General features: G+C 33.0%; 1 protein-coding gene across 1 annotated transcript in view; it reads right to left on the bottom strand.

Moving 5' to 3' along the window:
• The window catches only part of GCS2alpha (glucosidase 2 subunit alpha), a 177,313-nt gene that overhangs the window by 103,178 nt on the left and 47,052 nt on the right, over nt 1-27,083 (bottom strand). The window contains exons 5-6 of the mRNA XM_090398622.1: nt 23,095-23,134; nt 10,040-10,121 (exon numbers count right to left, since the gene is read on the bottom strand). Of these exons, the coding sequence (XP_090254748.1) occupies nt 10,040-10,121; nt 23,095-23,134 (122 nt within the window). The remainder of the gene's footprint in view (nt 1-10,039; nt 10,122-23,094; nt 23,135-27,083) is intronic.

The raw sequence follows: 27,083 nt of genomic DNA, 5'->3' as shown, positions 1-27,083 counted from the left end.
TATTTAAATTCGGTTGATTTTTGAGTACTGCTGCAGATTCTAAAAACAGTCTTTTCTTTTTAAATTCCTATGTTGGAGTAATGTGGTTTTCTTCCAGGAGAGCCTGTGAGTTGTATCAAATACATGATCTGCAAGGCCAGATTGACCAGTCGTGATTGCAGATGTACGATTTATGTTCTTCTAAACAGATGGTTGCTTATCTACCTTTCTGTCGGAAGCAAGCCAACTTTCAAGGTACTTTATACACTCCAAGCACTGAGAGAGGAGGAAGCTGATCTTTGGTAGAACAGATAAGAGTAGCTAATTTCCAGGGGGGGGGGGAATTAAAAGCTGTGTGCAAATTATCCTGATTAAAATAAAAAATGAATTATGACCACAAATAGCAAAAAATAATACCAACATTCAGTCAATTCATTCTTAGAAGGTTCCAACTGTTGTATATAATTATTAAGTATTCAGTTTCATTTTTAATATTCATATTTCATCTTTTCAGTATTTCATTCTTTCAATAACTTTTTCAATAAGCTCTCAGCTCAGTATTTATGCTAGATGCACTAAATTTCCCATTATGATTCACATGTATTACAATCAGGGCCGCCGTTGCCCTTTTAGCAAACCAGGCAACCACCTAGGGCGCAAAAATTCAAGCTATGCTTTATTCATACTTTACTAAATTATCAAAATTAAATAGTGATATATGATTTAGGTATCGATTCTTTTTCCTTATCCCTCACACATCACACTATTTTACTCTTGGTTCTTTTTTGTTCCTTACCTAAATGATTTGAACTTACCACTATTTAAAATTCAGTTAAGATAAATATTTTAAAACGTTAACATTTTAAAATATTAAATTTCAGTATTTTATAACTTTTTTTTTGTAAATGAATTATAACAGAGAATTTTCAAATTAATTAAAAAAGAAAATAAAAAAAAGCCCTATTAATTTAACCCAAAAGACAATTTTATTTTCTTTAATGTCAATTAGAAACATTTTTAGTTTATGTGGGGATTTTCCAAACAATGTGTGGAGAAAGTGGGGGATTAGTGTTCCAAGTATCGAACGATTGAATCAGGCGAGTTCATTTTAATTACTGATTATTGATATACAATAACTGATTATTGTATATCAATAATCAGTTATTAAAAATTAATTTGTTAAAAATAGTTTAAAAAACATTTATTAATTTTAGTGTCCAAAATGAATTAATAATAAACTAATTAATAATAACATGTGAGTAATTAATAATGTCTGCGACTTTTTTAAAAATACTCTTATTTTTATAAGAAAGTTTATTTATAAAAGTATAATTTTTTAGTTAACTATGGCTGATAAAAAAAACGACCATCTGGTGCTCAGTGTTGGAAAAGAAAATCAGAAAAAGCTAAAGAACTAGCGAAGCAAGAGGGTTCTTTCTTGAAATATCTCTGCACAAGAGAAACAACTAATAAAGATGAACATGATTTCATATCTTTTGCCAAAGATACGAAAGATGAATGTTGTGTTACTCTTATTAACGATAACGATCCAAGAACAGATGTGCAAAATAAAAGAAAACGAAGAGATACCAAAGTTAAACCAGAAGAAGATACTACTATTCCTGTATTAAATTACAGTGATCCCACGGATTGGCCTTCTCATTTCAACAATAATTTCTGACAAATCTTAGTACAAAATGGACCACAACATATTGTGTCATACGATTTCCCCAAAGAAGAAGATTTTCCTCTTTACACTACAAGAGGATAACTACCAAACAATGAAGTAGTGTACCATCAATGGTCAATATATTCAGTATCAAAGGATGCAGTTTTTTGTTTTTGCTGTAAAATATTCAGTAAAAAAACTACATCAACTCTACAAAAATCAGGAGTCAAAGACTGGAAAAATATTGGAGTAATCCTTTCTTCGCATGCGAGGAGTACTTCTCATTTAGAAAACTATCAAACTTGGAAAGAACTTGAATTGCGATTAATCATAGAAACAACTCTTGAAAATTTCAATCAGCAAACAATCAGAGAAGAAGAACAATACTGGAGTCAAATATTGGAACATTTGATTGCTTTAGTTAGGCCTGTCACACAAAATCTTGCATTTCGCGGTACTAACGAAAAGTTGTACACTGCAAGTAACGGTAATTTTTTAAAGTTTGTTGAATATTTAGCTCTCTTTGATCCTGTAATGAAAGAACATATACATAGAATCAAAAGTCAAGAAATAATGATCCATTATTTAGGTAAAGATATTCAAAATGAGCTTATACAAATCTTGGCAAAAGTTATAAAAAATAATATCTTATTCCTTGTAAAATCGGCAAAATATTATTCAGTCATCTTGGATTGCACTCCAGACGTTAGCCATATTGAACAGCTGACAATGACTGTACGTTTTGTTGATATTGTCATTCCATCAGATAGTGAGATGTCCAAACCCGAGGTAATAGTAAGAGAGCATATTTTAGGATTTGTTCCTCTAGAGCAGTGGTCTCTAAACTTTTCACTGTGAGGGCCACATTGGGTACTTCAGCACTGTTCAGCGGGCCGTAGTAAAAAAAAACCTCTAGAACTAGATATATGAGTTTTATTGAAAGCAGATAAAAACTGATAACAGAGTATGTGAGATTAAATTATCTTATATTAATGACAACGAACACTATCAGCAAATTCTCATATTTTTATCACAAATTATAAAAACATTAATGTGAATGATGTAACTGTGTTTATGTTTTTAAAATCTAATTAAACTCAGGTTCAAATTTTGAAGTGCTTCAAAAAACTCATATAACTTCGAGTTTTTTGTTAATGAATACAGATCGGGAAATTTTGTTTTTATTTCATTTTTTGCTCGTTAGTTCATTTTAACCGTATTTTTACTGACTTTTTTAAGTGTTCTTATTTCGTGCGACATAAATTTTTTTTATTACTTTTATTAATTGTTTTATTACATTTTGGATTATTTAAAATTTTTTTCTTCATTAGTCCATTTTAACTGACCTTTTACAGTCAGAAAGACCGTAATTTGGATTACGGTTACTTTTTGCTATTCGGGAATATATTTTGAACACAATTTTAATTAATACATTTGAAATCTATCAACACCCCATGTTTTTTTTTTGCGGATTCTTATTGAAAAATTAGTCCAATTGGCGGGCCACATCTAACCTGCGGGCCGTAGTTTGGAGACCCCTGCTCTAGAGGAAACTACAGGTTCATTCATAACAGAAACTTTAAGTGAACATCTAAGGCAAACTGAATTACCGATTGAGAATCTCCGTGGTCAAGGATATGATAACAGAAGTAATATGAAGGCCAAAGAAAATGGTGTTCAAAAGAGAGTTCAATATAAATCCTCAGGCCTTCTTTATTCCTTGTAGTTCACAATCTTTAAATTTAGTGGTCAATGTCTCTGCATCTACTCATCATTGGCGAATTCTTTCTACTTGTATCTCGGACTTGACTATTAAACCGGTGAGTAACACAAGATGGGAGAGCCATATCGACACTTTAAAACCACTACGGTATCATCTTGTCAGTATATATGATGCACTCATGCAAATTTTTGATGACCCAAGATTAAATAATTCAACTGGAAATACTACCCGACATGAAGCAAAAGCCCTTGCTGGTTCCATTTGTAAAGTTAAGCTCATAGTATCCCTTGTCGCATGGTACAACATCCTTTATGAGGTAAATATTTCAAGCAAAATGATACAGAGAAAAGAGGCCGATTTAATTCAGTTACAAAGCAACTACAAGTAACCAAAGAATACCTTCTAGAATGTAGAACTGATAAGGGTTTTGAAAAAATTTTGACTGATGCTGTTGAAATTGCAAAAGAACTGGAGATTCAACCGAATTTTGAAATAGAAAGAAACAGATCAGCAGAAGTTCAAAATAGAATTTTACTATTGTGTCTTGAATATGGCTATAGAGTCAATTGAAGAGAGGTTCCAACAGCATCAGTCAAAATTTTTTCAAAATTTTGACTGATGAAAAATTTTGACTTGTCAATCCAATTGTTCTATTTGGATTTCTTTATGATATATATAATATCACTGAAAAAAATAACTGCTGATTTACTAAACAATTGCAAAAATCTTGAAAATGTTTTGACTCATAATGCTAATAAAGATATTGATGCCAAGGATCTCTGCAGTGAACTTCAAGCAATAGCTCGAAGACTTCCAAAATCCATGCCACCACAAGAAGTACTATTCTTTATAGTACAGCAAAAGCTTGTCAACTGCATATCAACGTTTTTGTTGCACTAAGAATTCTCCTGACACTTCCAGTTTTAGTAGCAATTGGAGAATGTAGTTTCTCAAAGTTAAAACATAATTGCGCTCAACAATGTCCCAAAACAGGTTAACAGATCCGGCAACAATTTTAATCGAACGAGCTAGCTTCTACACTAGATTTAAAGGAAATGGCAGAAAATTTTGCAAAATTGAAGGCAAGAAAAATTAAATTTGATTTTCATATATTATACATATTGTATATTATTTTGCATATTATTAATAAAGCATGTAAAAATAATTTTTATTTTTTATATTTAAAATTTCATTTTAAAAAATATCCATTTTTATAAAACTTTTCAGACCACCCTCGTGCGTGTGGAGAGCTATAAACAAAACAGTCCAATTAACAAATGTTGCATTCAACTGTAACTATTTTCTATTAATATTTAACATGCATAACTATTATCAAAATAAAAAACTTTCAGTGCTGAGCATCTGTCATAGCTATTCATAGTAAGATAACTTTCAGAAAGCAAATGCTAAATCTAATCCCATTATAAGATGATGGGCACTAAGGAGCAAACAGAATGACCACGTTAAAATTACTTACATCATCATATAACATAAAATTTATACAAATATCCTAAATATTCTTCTTCATTCAAGATCTAAGTTATAAACAAACCTGATTACAATTACAACTTGTTTTTGTCTTCCTATATCTCTTTATCCTATATTTAATTGCTTCCTTTGCTAAATCTTTGCTCTTCCATTCTCCAATTCTCGGTGTGTTTATTTTATCCTTTATTGCACTTATTTGTAATTCATTCCTAATTTTATAATTTCATGTTATATCCATTCTTGTACATCATTTAACTGCTCAAAAAATTTCAATATAATATTCTTGGTACTGTCATTATACTACACTTTATAAATTTTTAATTGCATTTCCATCCTTGTTTTTACTTTTGTAAAAATAAAAGAGTATAAGTTATATCATATCACACATATTTAAAAATGTGTTACTTTGTCTCGAGTGTGGTTTTCAATTACTATTTTACTTCATAGATATTCATCCCAGGAAATCTGCAAGTTGTATTCACTACTTTGTTTTAAATGGTAAACAGATCACTGAAGGTCTTTGGATTTTTTGTATGATTACCTGATCATCTGCTTTAAAAAGTATTGTGTTTATTATTGTATGCTGTTTGATGTTTATTCCTAGATTTGCTATAGATTTTCACTTCCTCATGAACCAAAACATTATGACCACCTACCTAGTAATGTACATGACCTACTTTGGCCAAGATAATTGCTTGGACCTATCTTGGCATTAACTCTATTAAATCAAAGAGGATTCTGGAGATATTCTGGACCAACTACACAGAATAGCGTGCTGGAGGTCATTTACAGTGAGACATTGGCATTGACCAGCAGATGCTGTGTTCCATATGATCCCACAAATGTTTGATGGGATTCAAATCAAGTCAATTGGAAGATAGGAGAGCACATGGAATACTTGGAGATGAATTTTGAACCATGCATACAAAATACAAGCCTTGTAACATAGGACACTATCTTGATGGAAGAGTCCAGATCAATTCAGCCACATTGTCACCATATAGGATGCTACCTGATCCAAAACAATCCCCACATAAAGTTAGTGGTCCAGGCATGTTCATCAATGGGAATGAGAAGACCCAATGATATTCATGAGAACAATCCCTATACCAAGATACAGCCTCAACTGTCCTGTTTCCAACAATGTTTTGCTTTGGTGTGTGTGTGTGTGTAGATGATCTGATAAGGTAGGAGGAAAAGCTACATCTCTGTTGAATTCCCTGATTAGTTTCTCTTTCTGCTGTTACATGTTCATTAATATTTGTGATTATTTTGTGTTTTTAACTGCATTTAATCACTGTTTGGGGTAGCCTTGGTCTTCTATTATATTCCATAATCTTTGTCTATTAATTCAAAGTTTTGTTGTTGTTTTTCCCATTAATTGGATCCTGGACCAAACTTCGTATACACCTTTAAGCATTCATTTTTCGAATTAGTCAGCCTCATAAGTCAACTTATAAAAAATACATTTTATTATTGTAAAACAATTTAAAATAAAATTTAGTACACAATATATGATAAATTTAACACTGTGATAAGTCTTGATAAATCCATTTTTCTTTAGCTTCTTTGAACTACTAATTTTGCTAATAACTAAGTAAATGTCAAAAACAATTTGTTGCTGTTTTAATTTTTGAAGTTTATTTACATTACAATCATGTGTTGGAAACAATTTTTAAAAAAAGTAGAAAATAAAGGGGGAAAAAAAGAAAATTTACTGATATCAAAAAAAGTAAGAAGCATGGATTACTCTGTATATATACTATGTTAATGTAAATATTGGAATAGCAATGTATTATAGAGACACCTCATTTTTGCATATCTCATCAGCACACCTTCCAAGGGTAATGATCACTTCTTACTCTCCTAGACATAACTCCCCTACCAGTTAATAATAATACTAGTCAGTCATTCTGCACCATTCTTCCTTTAATGTAACCAATAGTCCACATGCTGATGTTGGATAAAACAGCAGGCTAATAAAGCTTTTCCACATTATTTTCCTTAAATCATACTGATCACCTAGTATTATATGGTACATTGTCATGTGGAAAGATAGATGTCAAGTTACATATTCAAAAATTTATCCCTCCAGGCACTACAAAACAGCTCCAGACTTATGCTTCTACCAGCATATGCAACAACTACACTTGCCCATCTAATCAAATAAAGGAATATTATGATTTGTCACTCCATATTTCCAATACTCTAGTGACCAATAACATTTTCTTTATTCAATTTCCAGTATTAAGACTGCATTTCTAAACATAAAACAGATTTATTAAAATAAACAACATAACTCAAAAAGTTTCATAAGTCACTGGACTTACATCAGGGTCAAGATTTGTATAAAGCACAGTAGATATTATCAGAACTTCCAAACTAATAGATATAAACAAAGTGCCAAGGAAAACCATTAACTAATATGTAAGCACTGGAATAATGCTAGTTGCTGCGGTCACATTCTGTAGCATAGCACTTCATATTCTAGTTCTGTGGCTGTTAGATTTTTGCGAAATTCAGACCAAACTTTGTGTAGGATAAACTTTGGTTTTTGCTAAATTGCATGGGAGATGGATACGGAGAATTTCTGAGGCCTTTTTTTTTTTTTCCTTACTCCTGGATTTTTTTTTATGGGCAGATATAGAGGTTTTGGTGGATGTAAGAACCTCAAAATCTTATACACTGGCAAAAAAAGCCACTTTGACATTGTAATCCTGAAGCAACATTCCAATTTCGTCTGTAACATTCTTGATGTAATGTAATTGCATTTTTGAAATCCTGCTTATTTGAAGGAGCTATATCAAGAATTTTGTTAATCGTCTTTGGTTTGTATCCATTGAGGACAAGAGAATGACTCTGGTAACACAGTTTGTCATTCCTTTTTTTCTGACATCCTGGAAATATTGTAGGCTCTGTCCTGTAATGTTTTTTCATGTCCATCTTTTGTAATGAATGGTGATATGTAGCAGCATATGAGAATCTTCCAATTTTGATTGGTTTTTTTGTATACTGAAAAAATCAATCTTTTCTCTTCTTCATATACTCAAGAGAGAGATGTCAAGGAACAGTAGCAATGTTCTTTACACCAGTGTAGTCTATAATGCTGACTGCAACAGTTGATATTTGGCTCACAGAGTAACCCTTCTATAGAAACCAAGACTGTTCAGCTCTAGTCAGATGCCTACTGGTAACCAAAACAAAGCCTCTGAGCTATTAGTTAAGTGTCTATATCAGAACTCCATGCCAAGATTTCTATACCCTAGTTCCAGGAACCCTTTGGTATTCAACCGCCTGGGTCATCTTGTATGTCAGTCAAGGTTGTACCTTCATATTTCCATGAACTAAACAACACTGAATTTGGAATTATGGCTGAATCAGTATAGGATATGAGGCTAGCGCATATTACTGTCTGTAAATTGTGTTTTCTTTTGGCTGAATTACCTGTTTCATGGGATGAAAAGTCCTGCAGGCTAATATTTATTTGGGTTGTTTCAGTTCTTTAACAATGTCATCCTGTAATAATGCACCTTTTGAAATCAGTTTTTCTACATACTACTAACAGCTGACAAGTGTACAGCTGACCTTGGGAGGAGGGGGTCAATAAATATAAGCCAAATGCGATGAGAAATATATATAGATCAGTATGTTTCATTCTAAACCAGGAGGAGAAGGATGTCGATATTTATTTCAATAGTTTCCCCTTATTCAAGTTAAATACTTCAAGATTTACTGTCTGCAGCCATGTATGATTAGCAACAATGAGCATAGTACAGGGTCACATACAAGAATCTCAAAGACTCAAGAGCAGCAATCAGTTTTTTTTTTTTTTTTTTTTTTTTTTGGAATGATTTCAAATTTTCAAAAATTGTTTATTATAAAAACTTATTATATATTTCACATCCTGTAGTAGTTTAAATTAAAAAGCCCAGTCCTTAAGTTACTTCAGGTGCAAACTTTGTTTGCTTACACTTGGATAAAGGATTAAAGATTTCTTGACATCTTTAATTTATAGTATAACCAAATGGAAAAACTTCCAACATCTATCTCTAAATTTGGAGTATTTTAATAAGGTGTAACACCTTTTGGCTACTCATATATGGAAATATGAGTTGTGTATTACTTCAACCTTGGTATCACTTGTGGGTCTACTCCCACTGTTAAGAACTTAATAAAGGTCAAAACTGGTCTGGGTAGTGACACTTCCCATAATGCATAGCACATACATGTTCAAAAGGATATGTGCTTTGCATTATGGGATATTAAGGCAAATGATGTGATGTCATTAGCGTCTATATAATAATTAAGGATGCCAAGAAATATAATTTCTTGACATAATTAATTTATAGTATAACCAAGTGGGAAAACACTTCCAACAACTGCAGTAGTTGTTTAATTTTAACGGAAGGTCTATACAAACAACTGTAGTTGTCTGTATAGATGCATACTATTTTTTACAATAAATGAGCAAATTAAAAATATATTTGTTAAATTAAATAGTGAATTAATTATCGAATTTATGGGTTTGCATCTGTTTTGCCAAGCTTTTAGAGTATTTGTAGTTTGTTAGGGCAAGTGCATAGCAGCTCCTTAATATGTTGAGCCAAAAATGTTGAATAATTTTTTTTGTAATCATGTTTTAAGTTATTAACTTTATAAATTGCAAGAGTTGTTTTGCAATGGTTATGGTTTTCCTTTTCATGTTTTTTTTTGTGTGTGTGTTCACACGCTCACAGCATAACTAAGAATTTGAATTATTAACTAAAATAAAATAATATTAAAAAATAGGCAAAATAAATTAAAAATGGGAAATGAGATAGTGAATGAAATCATAAAATTACTTGATTCAGTGTTTTCGAATAAAATGGAAAGGTATGTAAAGCAGATTAACTGGCAACAATGTGGATGGAAATAGTAAACTGTGTAGATTACATGACAGATGACTGTGGTGCCATGCACAGTAAAACATTGCAAATGGTGTCATCAAGAGTACTGTGATTTCATGTGATCATGGATTTGTTTTATATTAAAAAAGAATATTTAATTCATACTAGCTGAATATTGACTGCAGGAAGCTGCAATTTAGCCACATGATATAGTATAATACAACAACAGGATTTAAATGAATTTGGAAAATTAATTTGATGTTATGTATACACATACAAATAACATTACATTACCATATGGTTTTGAATCTGTGCGACCTTTAAAAGATTCTTCCCAGAGATTTTCCTGAAGATCATCATCAAGTGCAAGATGTTGCTATAAAAACATTATATAATTGTTGCGAGTTAAAACTAAGCATCTTTACAAAGTGAATGGAAATTCATTTGAAATTTAATAAAAATCAAAAAAATATATATTATTTCGTTGTGGTTTTTGAGAAATCTCCAAAATAGGTACAAGAATAACAATATAATAAGAGTCAAAATTTTGTTCAAGTATTCTAATAAAAAAAAATTATCTAGCTATAATAAATTAAAAAATTAAGGAAAGTATAGTTCCTTTAAATTAAAAATGTTTAGGAAGTCAATTTCAAAAATTGAAAAAAAAATTATTAATGAAAGCATTTAACAGCTTATAATGATCATCATTTATTAAAATCTACCCAGTGCTTTTCCCTTCTCTCTTTTTTGGAGGGAGAGAAGAATCATGGAAATGCCCAAGTTTCTGTTTAAATGTTTAACACAGTTAATCTCTACAGCTAATCTTTCCTGTTGCCCTGCCTGTTTACAGTTTGTCATTTTGAAAATTCAAATTGAATTTTTATTTATTTATTTTTATTATTAAACTCCTACACATGAACAAGTCAACAAGTTCAAGTATCTGAGATCCATTATTAATGTGAAGAATTGTTTAGAAGATGTCAGAAGAAGATTAGGAATGGCTACAAGAGTCAAAGACTTGCCTATAATCCAGAAGGATGGATCTATCTCCATGGGAACAAAGATGAGGATTTTGGATGCAGCCGATTTTCCAAATGAATGTGATACCTAAAGAATGTGGAACCTAAACAAGTCTAATAGGAAAAGGTTAGTATTTGAGATATGGTGTTACAAAAGGCTATTAGGATATCATATACTGAAAGGCAGATAAATGGATGGGCTAGAAAGGATCAGTAGAACTTTAAGGCTCATTAAGTATACTGACAGAAGTTGAAATAAGTTTGGACACATTGAAAGGATGGAAGGACGCCTGATCAAAACAGTAGTAAAATGTAAATTTCATGGAAAAAGAGGAAGGGGTAGATGGATTGTGTGTCTGGAGTGACTGATCTTCAGAGTTGAAGCCTCCAGAAAAGTATACAACAGGACCATGTGGCGAGGACTGGTGTGGCACATCACTGAGCATCTGAGTGACCATGTGGCATCTGTTGATGGATGGATGGAGGGCATATCATAGGAAAAGTCCTCTACAATTTCCATTCCTATTGACTGGGCAATGCAAGCTCTTTACCTTTCATGTGGAGTTCAACCCTTTTCCTCCAGGATATCTTCTATGTGTCACCTCATTTTCAAATTCTTTTAAAGTAATTACTCCAGACATCTAGAACATCTTTAATAGCTGTAACAAGATTTCCAGACCAATATAGACCAATTTGTGCAACAAACGTAACATTTCATGGGGAATACGAGGGTGGTCTGAAAAGTTCTCGGCCTAACAATGAAAAAACAAATTTATAATTTCAAAATTATTTTTATTTTTCAACATAATCTCCCTTAAGAATAATACATTTATTCTAGCAATGCTCCAGCACCATTATCCGGTCCCTTAGTGGTTCTCAGTAAGATCTGCAAAATACCCATCTACAGATTGTCTCTTGATTCGAAGAAAAATGCTGACCAGCAAGGAAGAGTTTTAGTTTTGGGAAGAGATAGAAGTCAAGGGAGCCAAATCTTGGGAATAGGGTGGATGTTCCAACAATTCATAGTGCAAATCCCTTAATTTTCCCATTGCCAAAACACTTTTGTGGGCACGTGCATTGTCCTAATGAAAGATGATTTTTTTTCTTCTGCAAACCGGGTCATTTCTCACAAATTGTTTCGTCTACTCTGGTTAAAAGATCAGAATAATATTCCCGTTATTGTTTTCAAGATAATTAATAAACAAAATGCCTTTAGCATCCCAAAACACCAATGCCATGACCTTTCCTGCTGATGGAACCGACTTTGTCTTCTTTGGCGCTGAACAACTGGCTTCTGTCCACTGTTTTGACTGCTATTTGGATTCTGGTGTGTAATGATGAATCCGAGTCTCATCCATAGTAATAAATCGACACACAAAACCAGTTTTATTCTTGTTAAAATGCTCCAAGCACTGTTCAGAGATTTTTATGCAAGTGTGTTTTTGATCTGCTGTGAGCAAGTGCAGCACCTCTTGTGGAAAGCTTTTTTATTTGCAATTCTTCATGCAAAATATATCTTACACATTCTTTGGAAATTTCTCAAAATTTCAAATTTTGATAAATTTTTTTTTTTTTTTTTTTGCAATTGCTGTTTCAGCAATTTCACACACTTTGACTTGCCGGTTATCCAATACCATATTGTGCACTTCATTAATGATTTCTGGTGTTGTTACACTTTTTGGATGTCCTTTACGTGGATCATCTTCAAAGCTGGTGCAGCCACGTTTAAACTCGGCATCCCACTTCTTAATTGTCAAAAAACAAAGGAGAAGAGTGCCCATAAACTTTTATGAACTTTGAATGAATTTCTTTTGCAGTTAAGCCTTCTTTTACAAAGAATTTTATAACCGCACGATACTCAATTTTATCCATTTCAAGGGATACAGACAACTGTATAAAACAAACTACTTGATAGAATGACTTAGAAAAAAAAAATCTTGCCGATAGTGTTACCATCTATGTTTGAAGCCAAGAACTTTTCAGACCACGTATGTAGAATGTGTAAGTTACATGGTTTTTCTATGTAATAAAAATAAAAATATGAAGACAAATGGATGGAACACATTGAAAGAATGAAAACAGAAAGATTACTAAAGCAAGCCTTAAATTACAAACCATTAAAGAAAAGGAAAACCAGGATGCCCTCTTAAAAGATTAATGATGACTTAAGGCCGGAACAGGCCACTCTAGGCCTAAATCCTTGATAGGCATGACGATGACATGGCTTTACCCAAATGTCTTTATAGTGATTTTCACAACTTTTGAGCACACACCCTCATGATAAACGTTTCCACTGTAACCACATATATTTTCAAACTCTTCCCATGATCACTGTTTAGCTACTACACAAAAATTAGAGAATACTGAGAAAAATGTAGAAAAGCTAAAGGCATAAACTCATTTACTAATTAGAAATTTTCTAGATGATTTCTCCCCCACCTTCTTGAACTGCATCTTTAGCTTTAAGTCAATTACCGAGCCTGTTACATTTTCTACCAAACTCATCACATGCTTCTTTAAATGGACCTAATAATGTCCATTTCAGATTTTGCCAACAAATGGTCATTCTTGGTTTCTAATTCTCACATTCTTCCCATGCGAAGTTTGCATCTTCAAGTTGTTCAACTTACTCATTCCAAAACTTACTATAAATCTGCCTTTCAGTTTAATTCTCATTTTTATTCTACTCAGAATTAGATGATTCTTTTCTATTTCAAATCCCTTGCCGATAGTGTTGCCATCTATGTTCGAGGCCAAGAACATTTCAGACCAATCTCGTATGTAGAATGTGCAAGTTACATGGTTTTACCATGTAATAAAAAATAAAATTTAAAAATACAAATGCAAATGGATGGAACACATTGAGAGAATGAAAACAGAAAAATTACCAAAACAAGCCTTAAATTACAAACCATTAGGAAAAAGAAAACCACGATGCCCTCTTAAAAGATTCAACGATGACTTAAGGCTGGAACAGGCCACTCTAGGCCTAAATCCTTGAAAGGCATGATGATGATGATGATGACATAGTTTTACCCCAATTTCTTCATAGTGATTTTCACAACTTCATCCTGAGCCAGCCTGAAGCCATCAATTAAAAATAATGTAAATGAAAAAAACAAAGCACATCTCAAGGAGATGTGCTTTGCGTTATGGGAGATACTAAGACAAGGGGTGATGAGAGCTTGGTCCACCTTTACTACGAGTTGCCTCAGTCCCTGAAGATACTTCAGGCGCAAACTTTGTTTGCTTACACTTGGATAAGGGATTAAACTAAATTTATTATAGTCTAACCAAGTGAAAAAAAAAAACTTCCAACATTTGATATCAGGTTTAATACCAATTTCCTTCATAATGTGATCCATATTGATGATGAATAACAGTAGAGATAATGTACATCCTTGTCTAACACCAGATTTAATATCAAAACATCTTTCTGTACTTCCTTCAATTCTAACTGCTGATTTACAACTCAAATAGAGACTATGTATTGCTTTGTAAAATCTTGTATAGAATAAAAATATAAGTATTTTTTTTCTATGTCGATTTTACATGGGCAATTAAATTACATAAAATACTTGTAATTAAAATAATGTATAACTCACTTTACTCTATTAAATCTGGTAGCAAATTGTTAGAATATTTAAATAAGAACCACTAGAATTGTAACTAAAATTAAGCTCAGACAGGATTAGGCAAATAGACCTAACACTAGTGATAATCGTGAAGGTCACCGGATCATGAGTTTTCCCGCCAAAACCCAACAATAGCGTGTAACGGAGAAAACCCTCTAGTAAATCAGGGGGACTTAATTTGAAGAAGGGCCAAGGTCAGGAGAATGATATAAAAGGCAGAGATTGAGGGGCCAAAAGGGCTCTCGCTTCAAAGTTTTGTTCCTGTGGCAAGTCTTTTCTGAGGATGGGGGGGGGGGGGATTAGTCACGAGCAGGTTTCAACGAATATGCAAAGTTTGCTAATAGCAGAGACAACCTTTTCAAGATATCCCACCATGAGATTCCCCGATGATCTACTTGTGTGCTGAATATTGCAGCCGTAACCTAGTGCCCGATCGATAGTTTAGCAGGTAAGAAGTGGAATGTGCCTGTAAGTCTTTAGGATCTAGGACTGTGTAATGAACTGGCAAGATTGTAAGTAAAATGTTTTATGTAATATCCTAGATTGTGAAGTTCAAACGATGAATGTTGGTTCCGTTATCTATTAGCATAGAAAGTACTAGAGAAATCGGAAAGCCGTACTTCTGTTTGAATGTGAATAGTAGTATATAGAGTTATAAGGATTTGCTAATGTTGTGTAATGCTAAAATTGAATGTGGTTTAAGTTTTGCCTTTTTTTGTTTATAACGTGAGTCAAGTTTAATTGTGTTAAGTTCTAACCAAGTGTCTGAAAAGTTGTGTGTATTTATAATTTCTTTGTCTTAAAGCTTGAGCGAAATGCTTAAATGGTCGTGTGGAGAATTAGATCCATAATTTGTATTGTCTCCATTGTGCTCTTGTTGTCTTAGTTAGAACCAGACACGTGATATGTGCTGTTTGAATTTTGTATATAATTTGTCTTAGAATGAATAAACATGTTTGTTTTGTTAATAGCCTGCCTGATCTTGTTTTGCCAATGCACTGTCTCATAAAAATATCGAACCTGTGTGACCTAAGAATAGTGATAGCCATGATTAACTGATTAATTAATAGGAGTTGCTTGAGATAGAGAGAAATTGAGAGCTATTTTTGTGCTTAGCTGAATGTTCATCTTGTATGTAAGGGAAAGAAAAACAATTCTTTTGCATGATCCTTAATGGCACAGTCGAAAAAAAAAAAAAATTTTTAAGGATCAATATAAGTGAAATACAGCAAGGTAGATTAAGTAATTGGTTCCAGCCAAAAGCTTTTCCTAAGTCTACACTTCAAGCATGTGAAATAGCATACTTACAGCCTTGAGAGGGGGAGAAAAAAACAAAGTTAATGACTTAAAGACTTAAGGATTAAGATAAATAGCAAGAATTGTGAGTGAATTAGAAATTGAAATCTATAGACAGTTTGAACTAGCTCAAGCAACTACGATATTAACGGAGCGAGAAGTAAACACACAATTGGCGCAGATCAACAAACGAACCAAATAATACATAAATATAAAAGTAAAATTAATAATAATAAAAATTTTACAGCTTGATATAATAACCCATTTACACTATATAACTGGAGTGTTTTGAACAGCTTTCCTCTTGGCACCTTGTCACATGCCTTTACCAGTTCTGCTAAACTTAAATATAAATCCTGGTTATATTCCTATGATTTCTCAACTATTTGTCTTAAAGTGAAAATCTGATCCTGACCACCTCTGTTTGGACTGCTTGTTCTTCTCAAGTATACTCGCATAAATATTACCAGGAACACTCAACAGAGACATACCTCTGTAATTCTCATATTCAGCTTTTATTCCCTTTTTATATAAATAGGTACCATGAGCGCTTTACTCCAATCATCTGGAATTCAAGCCTCTTACCAGGCCTTCTGAATTATGCAGTGCAGCCACCGTAAAACTTATATACCTCCATATTTGAGCATTCCTGGTTGAATATCATCATCTACTCCAGCTGCATTTCAGGTTTGTTGATAGTTTTTTCTACTTCAAATATATATATATATATATATATATATATATAGGAGACGGCATTCCTGTCTTGTGTGTTCTACGAACATGCTGTCACTGCTCATTTCCTTTAGCAATCTTTCAAAGTAATTAACCCATACATCAACATTCCATTTACAGCACTCTTTCCTCCATTTCTGAGCTTTTTCAATAGCCTCCAGAATATTTTACCACCTTCCTGATATTTATGTTCAATGTTCTTACCAAAGACTTTGTATGACTTTTGTTTAGCTTATTTTACACAATGCTCTGTTTTCTTACATTTTTTGTATTCCCTAAGAGCATAAGGTGACTTACTTGCCAGTAAGTCATTTTTGATATTCTTTGGATGAACTTTTGATATTCTTTCTCGTTTTCTTTCCTTGCAGACTACCTCACCACACGCCTCTCTGGCTGAATCCAGTTTTCTTTAGGATTTGGTTTTTGTTTTCAAACTCTTTCAGTTTTTCTTGAATAATATTTATGTATTTGAGTCTACAGTTCACATCTGATAGCTGTTCAACTTTGATTCATTTCAAAACTTTCTCACACACCCTTCTTTTCAATATGAAGTTCAATTTTATCCTGCTCAACACTAAATGGTCATCACCTCCTATTTCAAATCCTCTGTATACTCTTCCATCATGAATCAGTGGGAAGATATCACAATAACATAACATCAATAACAATCAATGAGACTTTTCTTATTCCTTGCATCTTCTCATCATGTTAATTTCTGCACATTTTTATGTTGGACATGGTGTTAGTAATAACTAGTGCATGTCCTGAGCAGAAATTCAGCAGGTATTTACCATTATTAACTTGTTCTTTTCTCCAAATTTTCCCAAAACATTTGTATATGTCTGGTAATCACTTCCTACTCTCCTGCTTAGATCTCCAATAAGGACCAACTTTTCCTTTTACATTGTCTCAGCTTCCATCTCTAATGCTTCGAAAAATTCCTCCACTTCTTCCTTATTAAAACCTTCTGTAAGACCATAAGGACAAATAAGTCCCATATCCAGTTTCCCATTCTGATATTAGCTCACATCTTTCTACTGAATACTGCCTGCCATTCAAAAATATTATCCTCATGTTTAGCGTTTAATATTAGAGCTGCTACTCCTTTTCCCTGATTGTTATTTCCTGAATATAACATTTTGAATTAGTTGCTTAGAAAGACCACACCTATTTTTGTCTTCTTTGTTTTGGTAATACCTATTATGTCGATCCGGGATGGACTTATTCAATTCTTTTGCTAGTTCCATTTCTTTTCCATTGATGCTTCTTATGTTGATGGTGCCAATCTTGATCTCTGCTAAGTTGAGTTGGGGTTTGTTCCAATAGCTGACTTTTCATTGTTTGCCCTGATTCCCTGATGAAAACAACAGGGAGGCTTGTTTAACCAGGCAACGATCCAGCTGACATGAAATTCCATCATATTATACCATAATTTTGAGTTATGGTTTAAGCCAATAAGAATACAATTTAGTCAGCTAAATCCCAAATTGGCAGCCCATTCTCATTCATTCAGTAACAGGGTGCATCACGAGAAGGTGAGGAATGGACATCAGATCAAAAGCCCCTGGTCAGTTCTCTTGCATTCCCCAAAAGGCCATGTACAGGTCTGCTCCAAGTTGTCCAGCCTTGATCCTTAACCACCCCCCATGATTAAGGATCATGATGAACTCTGAAGTTAAAAAGACTTATGAAAAAGAAGAAACTGTTTCAAAAGTTCTTAGCAAGTCAGCATGTGCTCTGAGAAAATGCAGAGAAAAACATAAAAATGGGAAGTAGTATGTAACATCAGCTAAACAAGTCAGTGGAAGACTGGTAAGAATAGAGAAGATGTTATCAAGGAAGATGGTAAATGTTCTGGAGGATACTGAAAACTCAGAAGTGGAAGAAAGGATAAGGAATTAGAAATGATAACAGTACATAAAACTGATGATGCCTGGAGTAATGACAATGAATGATTACTAAGTGAAACACGAAGTGACAGAACAGAAAACATTCGAGATGAATGAAATCAGGAGTATATTAATATTAGAGGTACAAAAAGCCATCAAAACCCTCAAATGTGGAAGGCAACTTGAGTAGATGATATTCAACCAGAAATGTTCATATATGGAAGTATAAAATTTCACAGGTGCAGCTCTGCATAATCTAAAAGTTGTGGAGGTTAAATCCTAGATGACCAAAGTAAAGCTCTCATGGTACTAATCCATAAAAAGGAAAACAAAACTATGGGAAAACAATAGAGGTAATTCCTTAACGACTATTTGAGGTAAGATTTATGTGAACATACTACTTAAGAAGAGGCTAAAAAAAATTGTAGAAGGGAAACTTAGAAAAGAAATGGGTTCAAGCCAAATAGAGGTTGTCAGGATTAGATTTTCACTAAGACAAATAGTTGAGAAATGACGGGAATAAAACAAGGATCTATACCTGAGTTTTGTATATCTGGAATATGCATATGGAAAGATATCAAGGGAAAAGCTAATCAAAACGTTACAATTATATGGTGTAACCAGGTACAATAACTATATTTGAGATGTAAGTCAGCAATTAGAATTAAAGGAGACACAGAAAGATGATTTAATGTACATTCAAGTATGAGACAAGGGCACACATTTTCGCCACTGTTATTCATAATCTATACAGGTCACATTATGAAGGAAAGTAGCATTAAGCCTGATATCAAAATTGGAGATGTTAATCTCAGCTCTTTACTTTATAATACAGTTCAAGTCTTCAGGACATATATATATTGTGACTAGTATTGACTCGGCTTGTAGACATATTTAAAAATTAATAATTATACTGACTAAGAACACCGAGAAGGGTAAGAAAATTTTAATATAACATGACTTTCTCGGTGTTCTTAGTCAGTATAATTATTAATTTATATATATATACATATAAATCAGCATTAAAAGAGGCAAAGATGACAATAAACAGGAACACTGATAACATTAACTGCATCCTGAATGAAGTCAAATGAATAAATTTATATGGAATAAGAGAAACTCAGTCAAAACCATAACATAGCTGTATACAAAACAGCATTCAAACAGATTTTAACCTATGGATCTAAAAGCTAGGTTAGGAATAAAACAATTAAAGACTGGAGACCACAGATATGTGTTTTGAGAAAAATTAGAGGAACAAACAGATGGCATCCATGATAGACTCATTAAAAATGACATTAGGTAGAAATTTGGCATTGTTAACATTCAAGAATATGTAAGCAGAGCTATTCTCAGATGGTGGGTCACTTAAACAGAATGAAAGAGGAAGGGTTAGCAAAACAAGTGTTACGTCAGTATGGCAAAAAAAAAAGGCCAAGAAGACCAAGATCTAGGTGTATTGATGTAGTTAGAAGTACCTTAAAAACAAAAATGGAAAAAAATAAAAAATCTGACAATACAAGCATCCTGACAGAATAATTTGGAGGAAAAGTATCTATAGGAAGTTAGTAATAAATGTAAACTTAATGGGAAATTACTCAAAACCAGGGGTTGAAATGGTTTTGAACCAAAATAAAGCATTCCTCTTGGAACAATTCAAAAGGAACTTTTTTTTCTTATTCACACAAATTAATAATCCTGCAATAGAAATTTTTTTGTTATTGTGATTTTTTTTGTTATCTATCCAGATAACTATTCTGGATTGGGACAATTTAAACTATCTGGATTGGAACTTTTGGACAAAAAAAATTCACTCCCAGTAAATAATGCTCCATATAAAAAATCTTTATTTTTTTCCTACTATTCACAGATTAATTTAAGAATTATGGTAAGTAAAATAATGCGACACAAAAATAGCATTTATTTATTGTTACTTTTAGAAAGGAAAAAGGATATCGATAACTTAAATTATTGAAATGCAAAATGGAAATAAAAGAAAAGCTTTATTTATAAAGAAGATAAGCAGTGTGTATATTTTATCATGGATTTTTAAAAACTACACAAATAAATGTGTGTGTGTGTTTTTCAGACAGAGAATTATTTCCTGATAGTGAAATTTTTCTGCTGCAAAACTGGAACAATGCAAGAATGCGGGGGAAAAAAAAAAAAAAAAAAAAAAATTGCTCATTTGGATTAAATCCTCAAAGATATCCTAGAATGTTTAGGTTCTAACCTGAACATCAATTTTTCTCAGTAGGACAGAAATATATTTCCAAAAGAAATATTTTGTTCCACTCCAGTATAATTGTCTGAGGATCAAAAAAGGATTTGTTCTTTGGATATTTATTTCAACCCCTAGTGAAAACACTAAGCCAGCTATATACAAGTGTTCAAACCAATTTTAACTTAGAGCTGGATTAGAAAAAAAAAAAAAAAAAAAACAGTTGATCCAAGATTAGAGACCACAGATACACATCTGAGAAATCTGGAAAGCAAACAGATGGCATCAATGGTAGAATCGTATTAAAAACTGAAGATCATCAAGAAGAAACTTGACAATGTTAGCATTCTGAAATGAGTGAAAGAGCTAATCTCAGATTATGTGGTCACTGAAATGGAACAAGAGAGGAAAGGTTAGCAAAACAGATGTTTGATGCCAGGATATTGAGAAAAGAACCCATATATTATTTAATTAAGATTGTTTCTAATAGAAAATATATGGGCATCACTTCCAGCTTATAAAAAAAACAGGGGAGGGGTGAATAACATTATTATATAATATTATATACAAAACATAGTCCCCTAGTGAGCTGGGATAGATGCTCTTTGCTGTTGGGCTGAAGTTCTAAGGAGGAATGCTTCCCACATTCAAGGCAGTTTCATACAACCAAATTGGTTATTTGTTGAGGTTTTAGGGAGTTCCATAAGGCTAAAGCATATTCCAGAAAAAGTCTTTCATATTTAAATTTACTCCTGTGGAGTAAGATAGCCTTTTCCCACCATATCTTGTGGTGGGTATCCAAGGCATGGTCAGCAAGCTCTGAGTGGTTGGAGTAGTGGAACCAAATGTAGTCCTTGTGTTCAGTGATTCTGATATTGGCAGTCCTGGCTGTTTAGCTGCAGCAGAACATCTTATAACTACATGGCACCTGGTAGATGCCTGGCAGGTCTAAGGAATGTGATTTTGGGGGGGGGCAGTTAATGGATGCTAATTTTTTTAATGGTCAGTGAGAGATTGTACAGTTGTATATTTTTGAAATTTTTTCAGTTTTTCACATGTGCCTTGGATATATGGGATAGTAATGGATCTGATCTAGTCTCTGGGAGAAGGTTAATATTTCTTGGATTTGGAGAGGATTGTAGCCATTGGGTAAAAAGGTGCGAATGTGTTCAAATGCAGTGGTGAAGACACATCACTCAATTTTGCTTTGTATAGGATTTTAATAATCCCATGCTGCTGGGAAGAAGGGAACTGTTGGTGGGTGAGTGAGTGTGTGTATGTGCGAGTGTGTTTTCTTCAAACTGAGAATGTGAAGAATCCATGAGTTTGATATGAAATTATGGTGTATAGGAAAGGGAGACTTTTTTTTTTTTTTTTAGTTTTTCCAAGGAGAATTGGATCCTGAGGTGCTGGTTATCATGTTAGGAAGAGCCTCAGAGCCTTGAGGCCAAATGGAGAACGCATCAGCACAGCATAGCCAAACTATAGGTCTATGCAGGGCAGAGAGGTTAAAGCTTTTTCTTCAAAGGTCTGCACAAAGTGGGTTGTGTTTTGAAATGGCAGTCTCCTTTATTTGTGTGTAGAATTTTCCTTAGTAAACTGAATGGCATGAATTCATGGGCAACTTTAAACAAGGTTGAGATATCAGGAGAAAATTGTAGTTGGATAAAATTTAAGATTAATGGCTAATTGTGGAATATCAGGGGTGGTCATAATAATTTGACTGGAGTTGTGTTATAGTAATACAGCAATTCTAGTAACTGTTATGTTCAATTTTTACATTTAAATTGTTTGTAAATATCAATATTCAAACATATCTTCAAAAATTATGGAAACAACTACCATGATAGAGTAAAACTTCAGTTTAATATAAACCAAAATAATCACTCGACATTTCGACCTTCACATTAAGGTCATCATCATCTGGAGTATACACAAAGAAACAAGCTGCACTACAATCTATGCTGAAGTTACATTGATTTGGTCAACCGTGAAAACTACTGACCTGACCTCTGGCAAAAATCATCCCAATGCAGATTGTAGTGCTGCTTGTTTTTTTGTATATATGTGTATACTCCAGATGATTGATGACCTTAATGTGAAGGTCAAAACATTGAGTGATTATTTTGGTTTATATTAAGGTGAAGTTTTACCCTAACATGGTAGTTGTTTCCATAATTTTTGAAGATGTATTCTGATCACTGTGTAAGCATAAGGGAAAGGATCAATATTCAAAATTTTTAGATTATTATTTTTAACTTTACTATTCTGAGTGTATGACAACACTCCAGGACTTCAATGGACAGTCCAAATAACTAGGCTGCTCACCACTGATGTAATTTCATGAAAATACAAGTTCATACTTCATTAAAACTGGCTGATAATATTTCAGTTCATATTTCTTATTTTTTGCTGTCATATGACTACTGACTTTTAGTATAATCACAAACGTGACCCAGTGCATCAGTTTATTACTGCAAATGACAAATCATAATTGGTCAGCAAAGTTACAAAAGAAGGAATTACTTAAGAAAAACAATATTGAAAATATTCTTACTTGATTTTCATCAATTTCTTCACCACGATCTGCAGGTTTCCTGAACAAGGAAAAAAATTATGCATTACACAACGAAATATACTCTTTATCTGAATAAAATAAAAAGAAAATAAGTTTGTCTTCATTATGGTAATTTGTCTTTTGACTTTGATAATAATGTGCATTACATGAATGGAGGGAGGATGGAAAGGACAATTGCTTTTCTGCCTAATTTTATCAGTTAATAATAAATTAAATCAAGGAATAATAAAACAATGAACCTCTGAATAACAAAGATCTGTATTTAAGTTTTGTCGATTTGGAAAAGGCATATGACAAGGTGCCAAGAGAGAAGCTTTTCAACACGCTACAGTTATATGGTGTCAATGGGGCATTATATCAAGCAATACTTAGTCTTTATTTGAGTTGTACGTCAGCAGTTAGAATAGAAGGAAGTACAGGAAGATGGTATAATGTTAAATCTGGTGTGAGACAAGGATGTACATTATTCCCTCTGTTATTCATTATCTATATGGATCACATTATGAAGGAAAGTGGTATTAAACATGATATCAGAATTGGAGATGTTAATGTCAGCTCTTTACTTTATGCGGACGATGTTATACTTCTAAATAAATCCGCTAAAAGTTTGCAAGATTCCCAGACTAAATTGAATAACTGTTGTAATAGATATGGTATGAATGTCAGCAATAAAAAGACAAAGACAATGAAAATAGGTAGAATCGTTGAAAATGTCAACTGCGTTGTGAACGGAGAACCTGTGGAACAAGTAAAACATTTCAGCTAATTAGGCACGATTTTTAGTGAAGATGTTAAATTAAATATGGAAATAGACAATAGAATCAACAAAGCTGGTATGGTAGGAAGTCAACTGAATAAATTTATATGGAATAAGAGAGAAATTAGTCAGAACACTAAATTAGCTGTATACAAGACAGTGTTCAAACCAGTTTTAACTTATGAATCTGAGAGCTGGGTCAGAAGTAAAACACTTGACCAAAGACTAGAGATGAGAGTCCTGAGAAAGATTAGAGGCGTGAACAGATGGCATCAATGGCAACATCATATTAAAAATGAGGATATTAGGAAAGAACTTGATATTGTCAGCATCCAGGAATGCATTAGCAGAGCTAATCTCAGATGGTATGGTCACTTAAACAGAATGGGCGAGGAAAGATTAGCAAAACAAGTTCTCTGCAGGTTGGCAGGAAAACGACCCAGAGGAAGACCAAGATATAGGTGGATTGATACGGTACAAAGGGCCTTATACGATAGAAATATAAGCTCTGATAATGTTGGAGTCTTGACAAGTAACAGACTGATTTGGAGGAAAATAGTAGATAGGAAGTTAGTAATGATGGAAATTTTTCATGTAGTATTATCATATCCTGTACACCCCTTGAGGGTACATGTCAGGAATTTGATGATGATGAACCTCTGAAACAGAGAAATAAATATTTTCAAGAATATTAAATACATATGTTAATTATGTAGTACTATTACAGTATCTTGTACACTCCTTGAACACAGCATATGCTTACTAAGCACACACCATCATATGAAATGTACATTAATGACAATGAAAATATCATAGCCCAAATCCCATAGAACCAATGCTATTTTAAGGTAACTATTGCAAACAGTAAAAACTCAAAACCTTCAAGCCAGAAAATGGAATTTCTTAGCAAATGACATCGCAATTCACACCTGGAAAGTTCAATCTGATTAACAAAGGTGCATTTTCTCCCTACACCATCTACCCTGATAACAGCAACAAGTAATATTTGCACTAGTCATTACAAAAAAAAAATATGAAATTAGGTCACCAGGTCTTAGCACAGAAGGTAGTTCTGTGTAATGTCTAAGTAGAGAATGGCTGCTAAAAAACCATTAAATCAAAATTCAACTGCTGGGAGTAGTACTGTGTAAAATTTATTACCATTTTGTATTACAACTAGAAAATGTATTGATGGAAACATCAAATTCAAATTATGAACCAGTACAGATATGGATGAAAACTAAATTTTGTTAGCTATAGCAAAAAACGAGAAAAGAAAAAAAATTAAGAAATGGGAAAAGATAAGTCAAAGATTTTACTACTATAATTTTTCAATACACACTGGTACTTGGAAAAATGGTTAATGAACATTCACTGTTCTATAGCCAAGACAACCAAAACATGATCTTCTAATGAAGTATGATAAATCTGAGTAGAAAACTGTAGCTGAGACCAGTAAACTAAAGAAATAATGATAGAAATAAAACACAAGGAACTCATACGTTGACAACAGAACACAAAAGATTGGCAGTATACATAAACACATAAAACAACAAATTACAAAAATGAAAGTTCAGAATTAACATCTAAATTTCAAGATATTAATAGCTTAATGGTACTTACCTGAAATCTTCATAATAAACTAAGTATAAATTAAAGATACCAAGGAATTATATACTTGGTTTAATCCTTTATCCAAATATAATGAAACAAGTTTGCATCTGAACTATTTTCAGGACTGGGGCAACTCGTATATAAAAGCTTATAACTTCACATTACTTGTCTTAGTATCCCATAATGCAAAGCACCTATTCTTACGGGTATGTATAATGCTATGCATTGTGGGAAGGATCACTACCCAGACCAGTTTCGACTTTTATTGGGGTCTCGTAAGGGTGAAGTAATGCAGAAGTCATATTTTCATATACGAGTTGCCAAAATAAACATACCTGTAAGGATATGTGCTTTGCATTATGGGATACTAAGGCAAGTAATGTAAAGTTATAAACTTCTATATACGAGTTGCCTCAGTCATGAAAATAGTTCAGGTGCAAACTTGTTTGCTTACACTTGGATAAAGGATTAAACTAAGTATATAATAAACTTGGTATCTTTAATTTATAGCATAACCAAGTGAAAAAACTTCAAACAATAAACTAAGCAGATGTGGTCTGTACATCTGAAATCAAAAATAACCTGAAAACTTCTGCAGTCTGTCAACTTTTTAATTGGTCAGCTCCAATTACAAAGAGGAAGGGAGACAAGTAAGACATGACTAAGGGGAAGGAAAGGGGGATGGGCACAGCTGATGTGAACCTGTAAGATTCCTAATTGGAGGAAAAACAGAGAGAGAGACCCAATTATGGATAACTAACATAAGTTGATACTGTTCTATTAAAACTGTAAATGAAAGAAATATGGTATGATATACAATATTTCTTTAATGCAAAGTTTACTTTCAGTCTAGCTTTCTTAAGAGCATCATTCCTTGGAGACTAACATTCACATAGCAACACGTCTTCTTTCTCAAACTGCATAGGTCAAGCAAGTAGAGATGCCAAGTCATCTGTCATCACAAATGCCCATGATATTTTCTAATGATATGTGAAATGTTCACAAATGATATGTTCGAATAAGTTATTTGAATATATCATTTAATTTAATAACATTCCAGTTACTGGAGTTCTATAATGTGATTAGAAATACTGCATCTGTGTTTAAAAATAATAATAAAGATAAATAAAATAATAAAAGGAATTAACAGAATAGTTATTTTTTAATAAATAAATAATCTGTTTTGTCCAGTCTGTAGCTACTTACCATGATCAAGTGGACAAGTGTATTTGTCAAGCCCAGTGCATATTACTGTAGGCTGAACGAAAATGTGTGGAATGATGAATAATAGTTTAGTGGAACAGAGCCCATGGAAAGACAATGCAAAAACACTAAAAAATGGGTGGAGAGAGAGTGTCAAAGAGAGTTTCATCAATTGGCCAAACTACCCTCTTGTAGATAGCACGAAGAATATTCAGGGGAGGAGTGATTGATATACTGCTCTAAATGAAAAAATAATGTTGACAGATTCAGATTGTAAAGGGACACAAAGACTGTAAACCTACTGTACATTTAGTACTGTTAATGGACTAAATTAAATAGTCTAGTAACCTTGCTCCAGAGAGCACAGAACATTCGTGGTGCTCCAAGCCTTCAA

Source organism: Typopeltis vanoorti, chromosome 10 (assembly GCF_054136105.1).
Source record: "Typopeltis vanoorti isolate ZY-2024b chromosome 10, IOZ_Tvanoo_1.0, whole genome shotgun sequence".
In the NCBI taxonomy this organism is placed as follows: Eukaryota; Metazoa; Arthropoda; class Arachnida; order Uropygi; family Thelyphonidae; genus Typopeltis; species Typopeltis vanoorti.
Note: the sequence above shows the minus strand (reverse complement) of the source record. Positions and strands in the feature narration are given on the sequence as shown.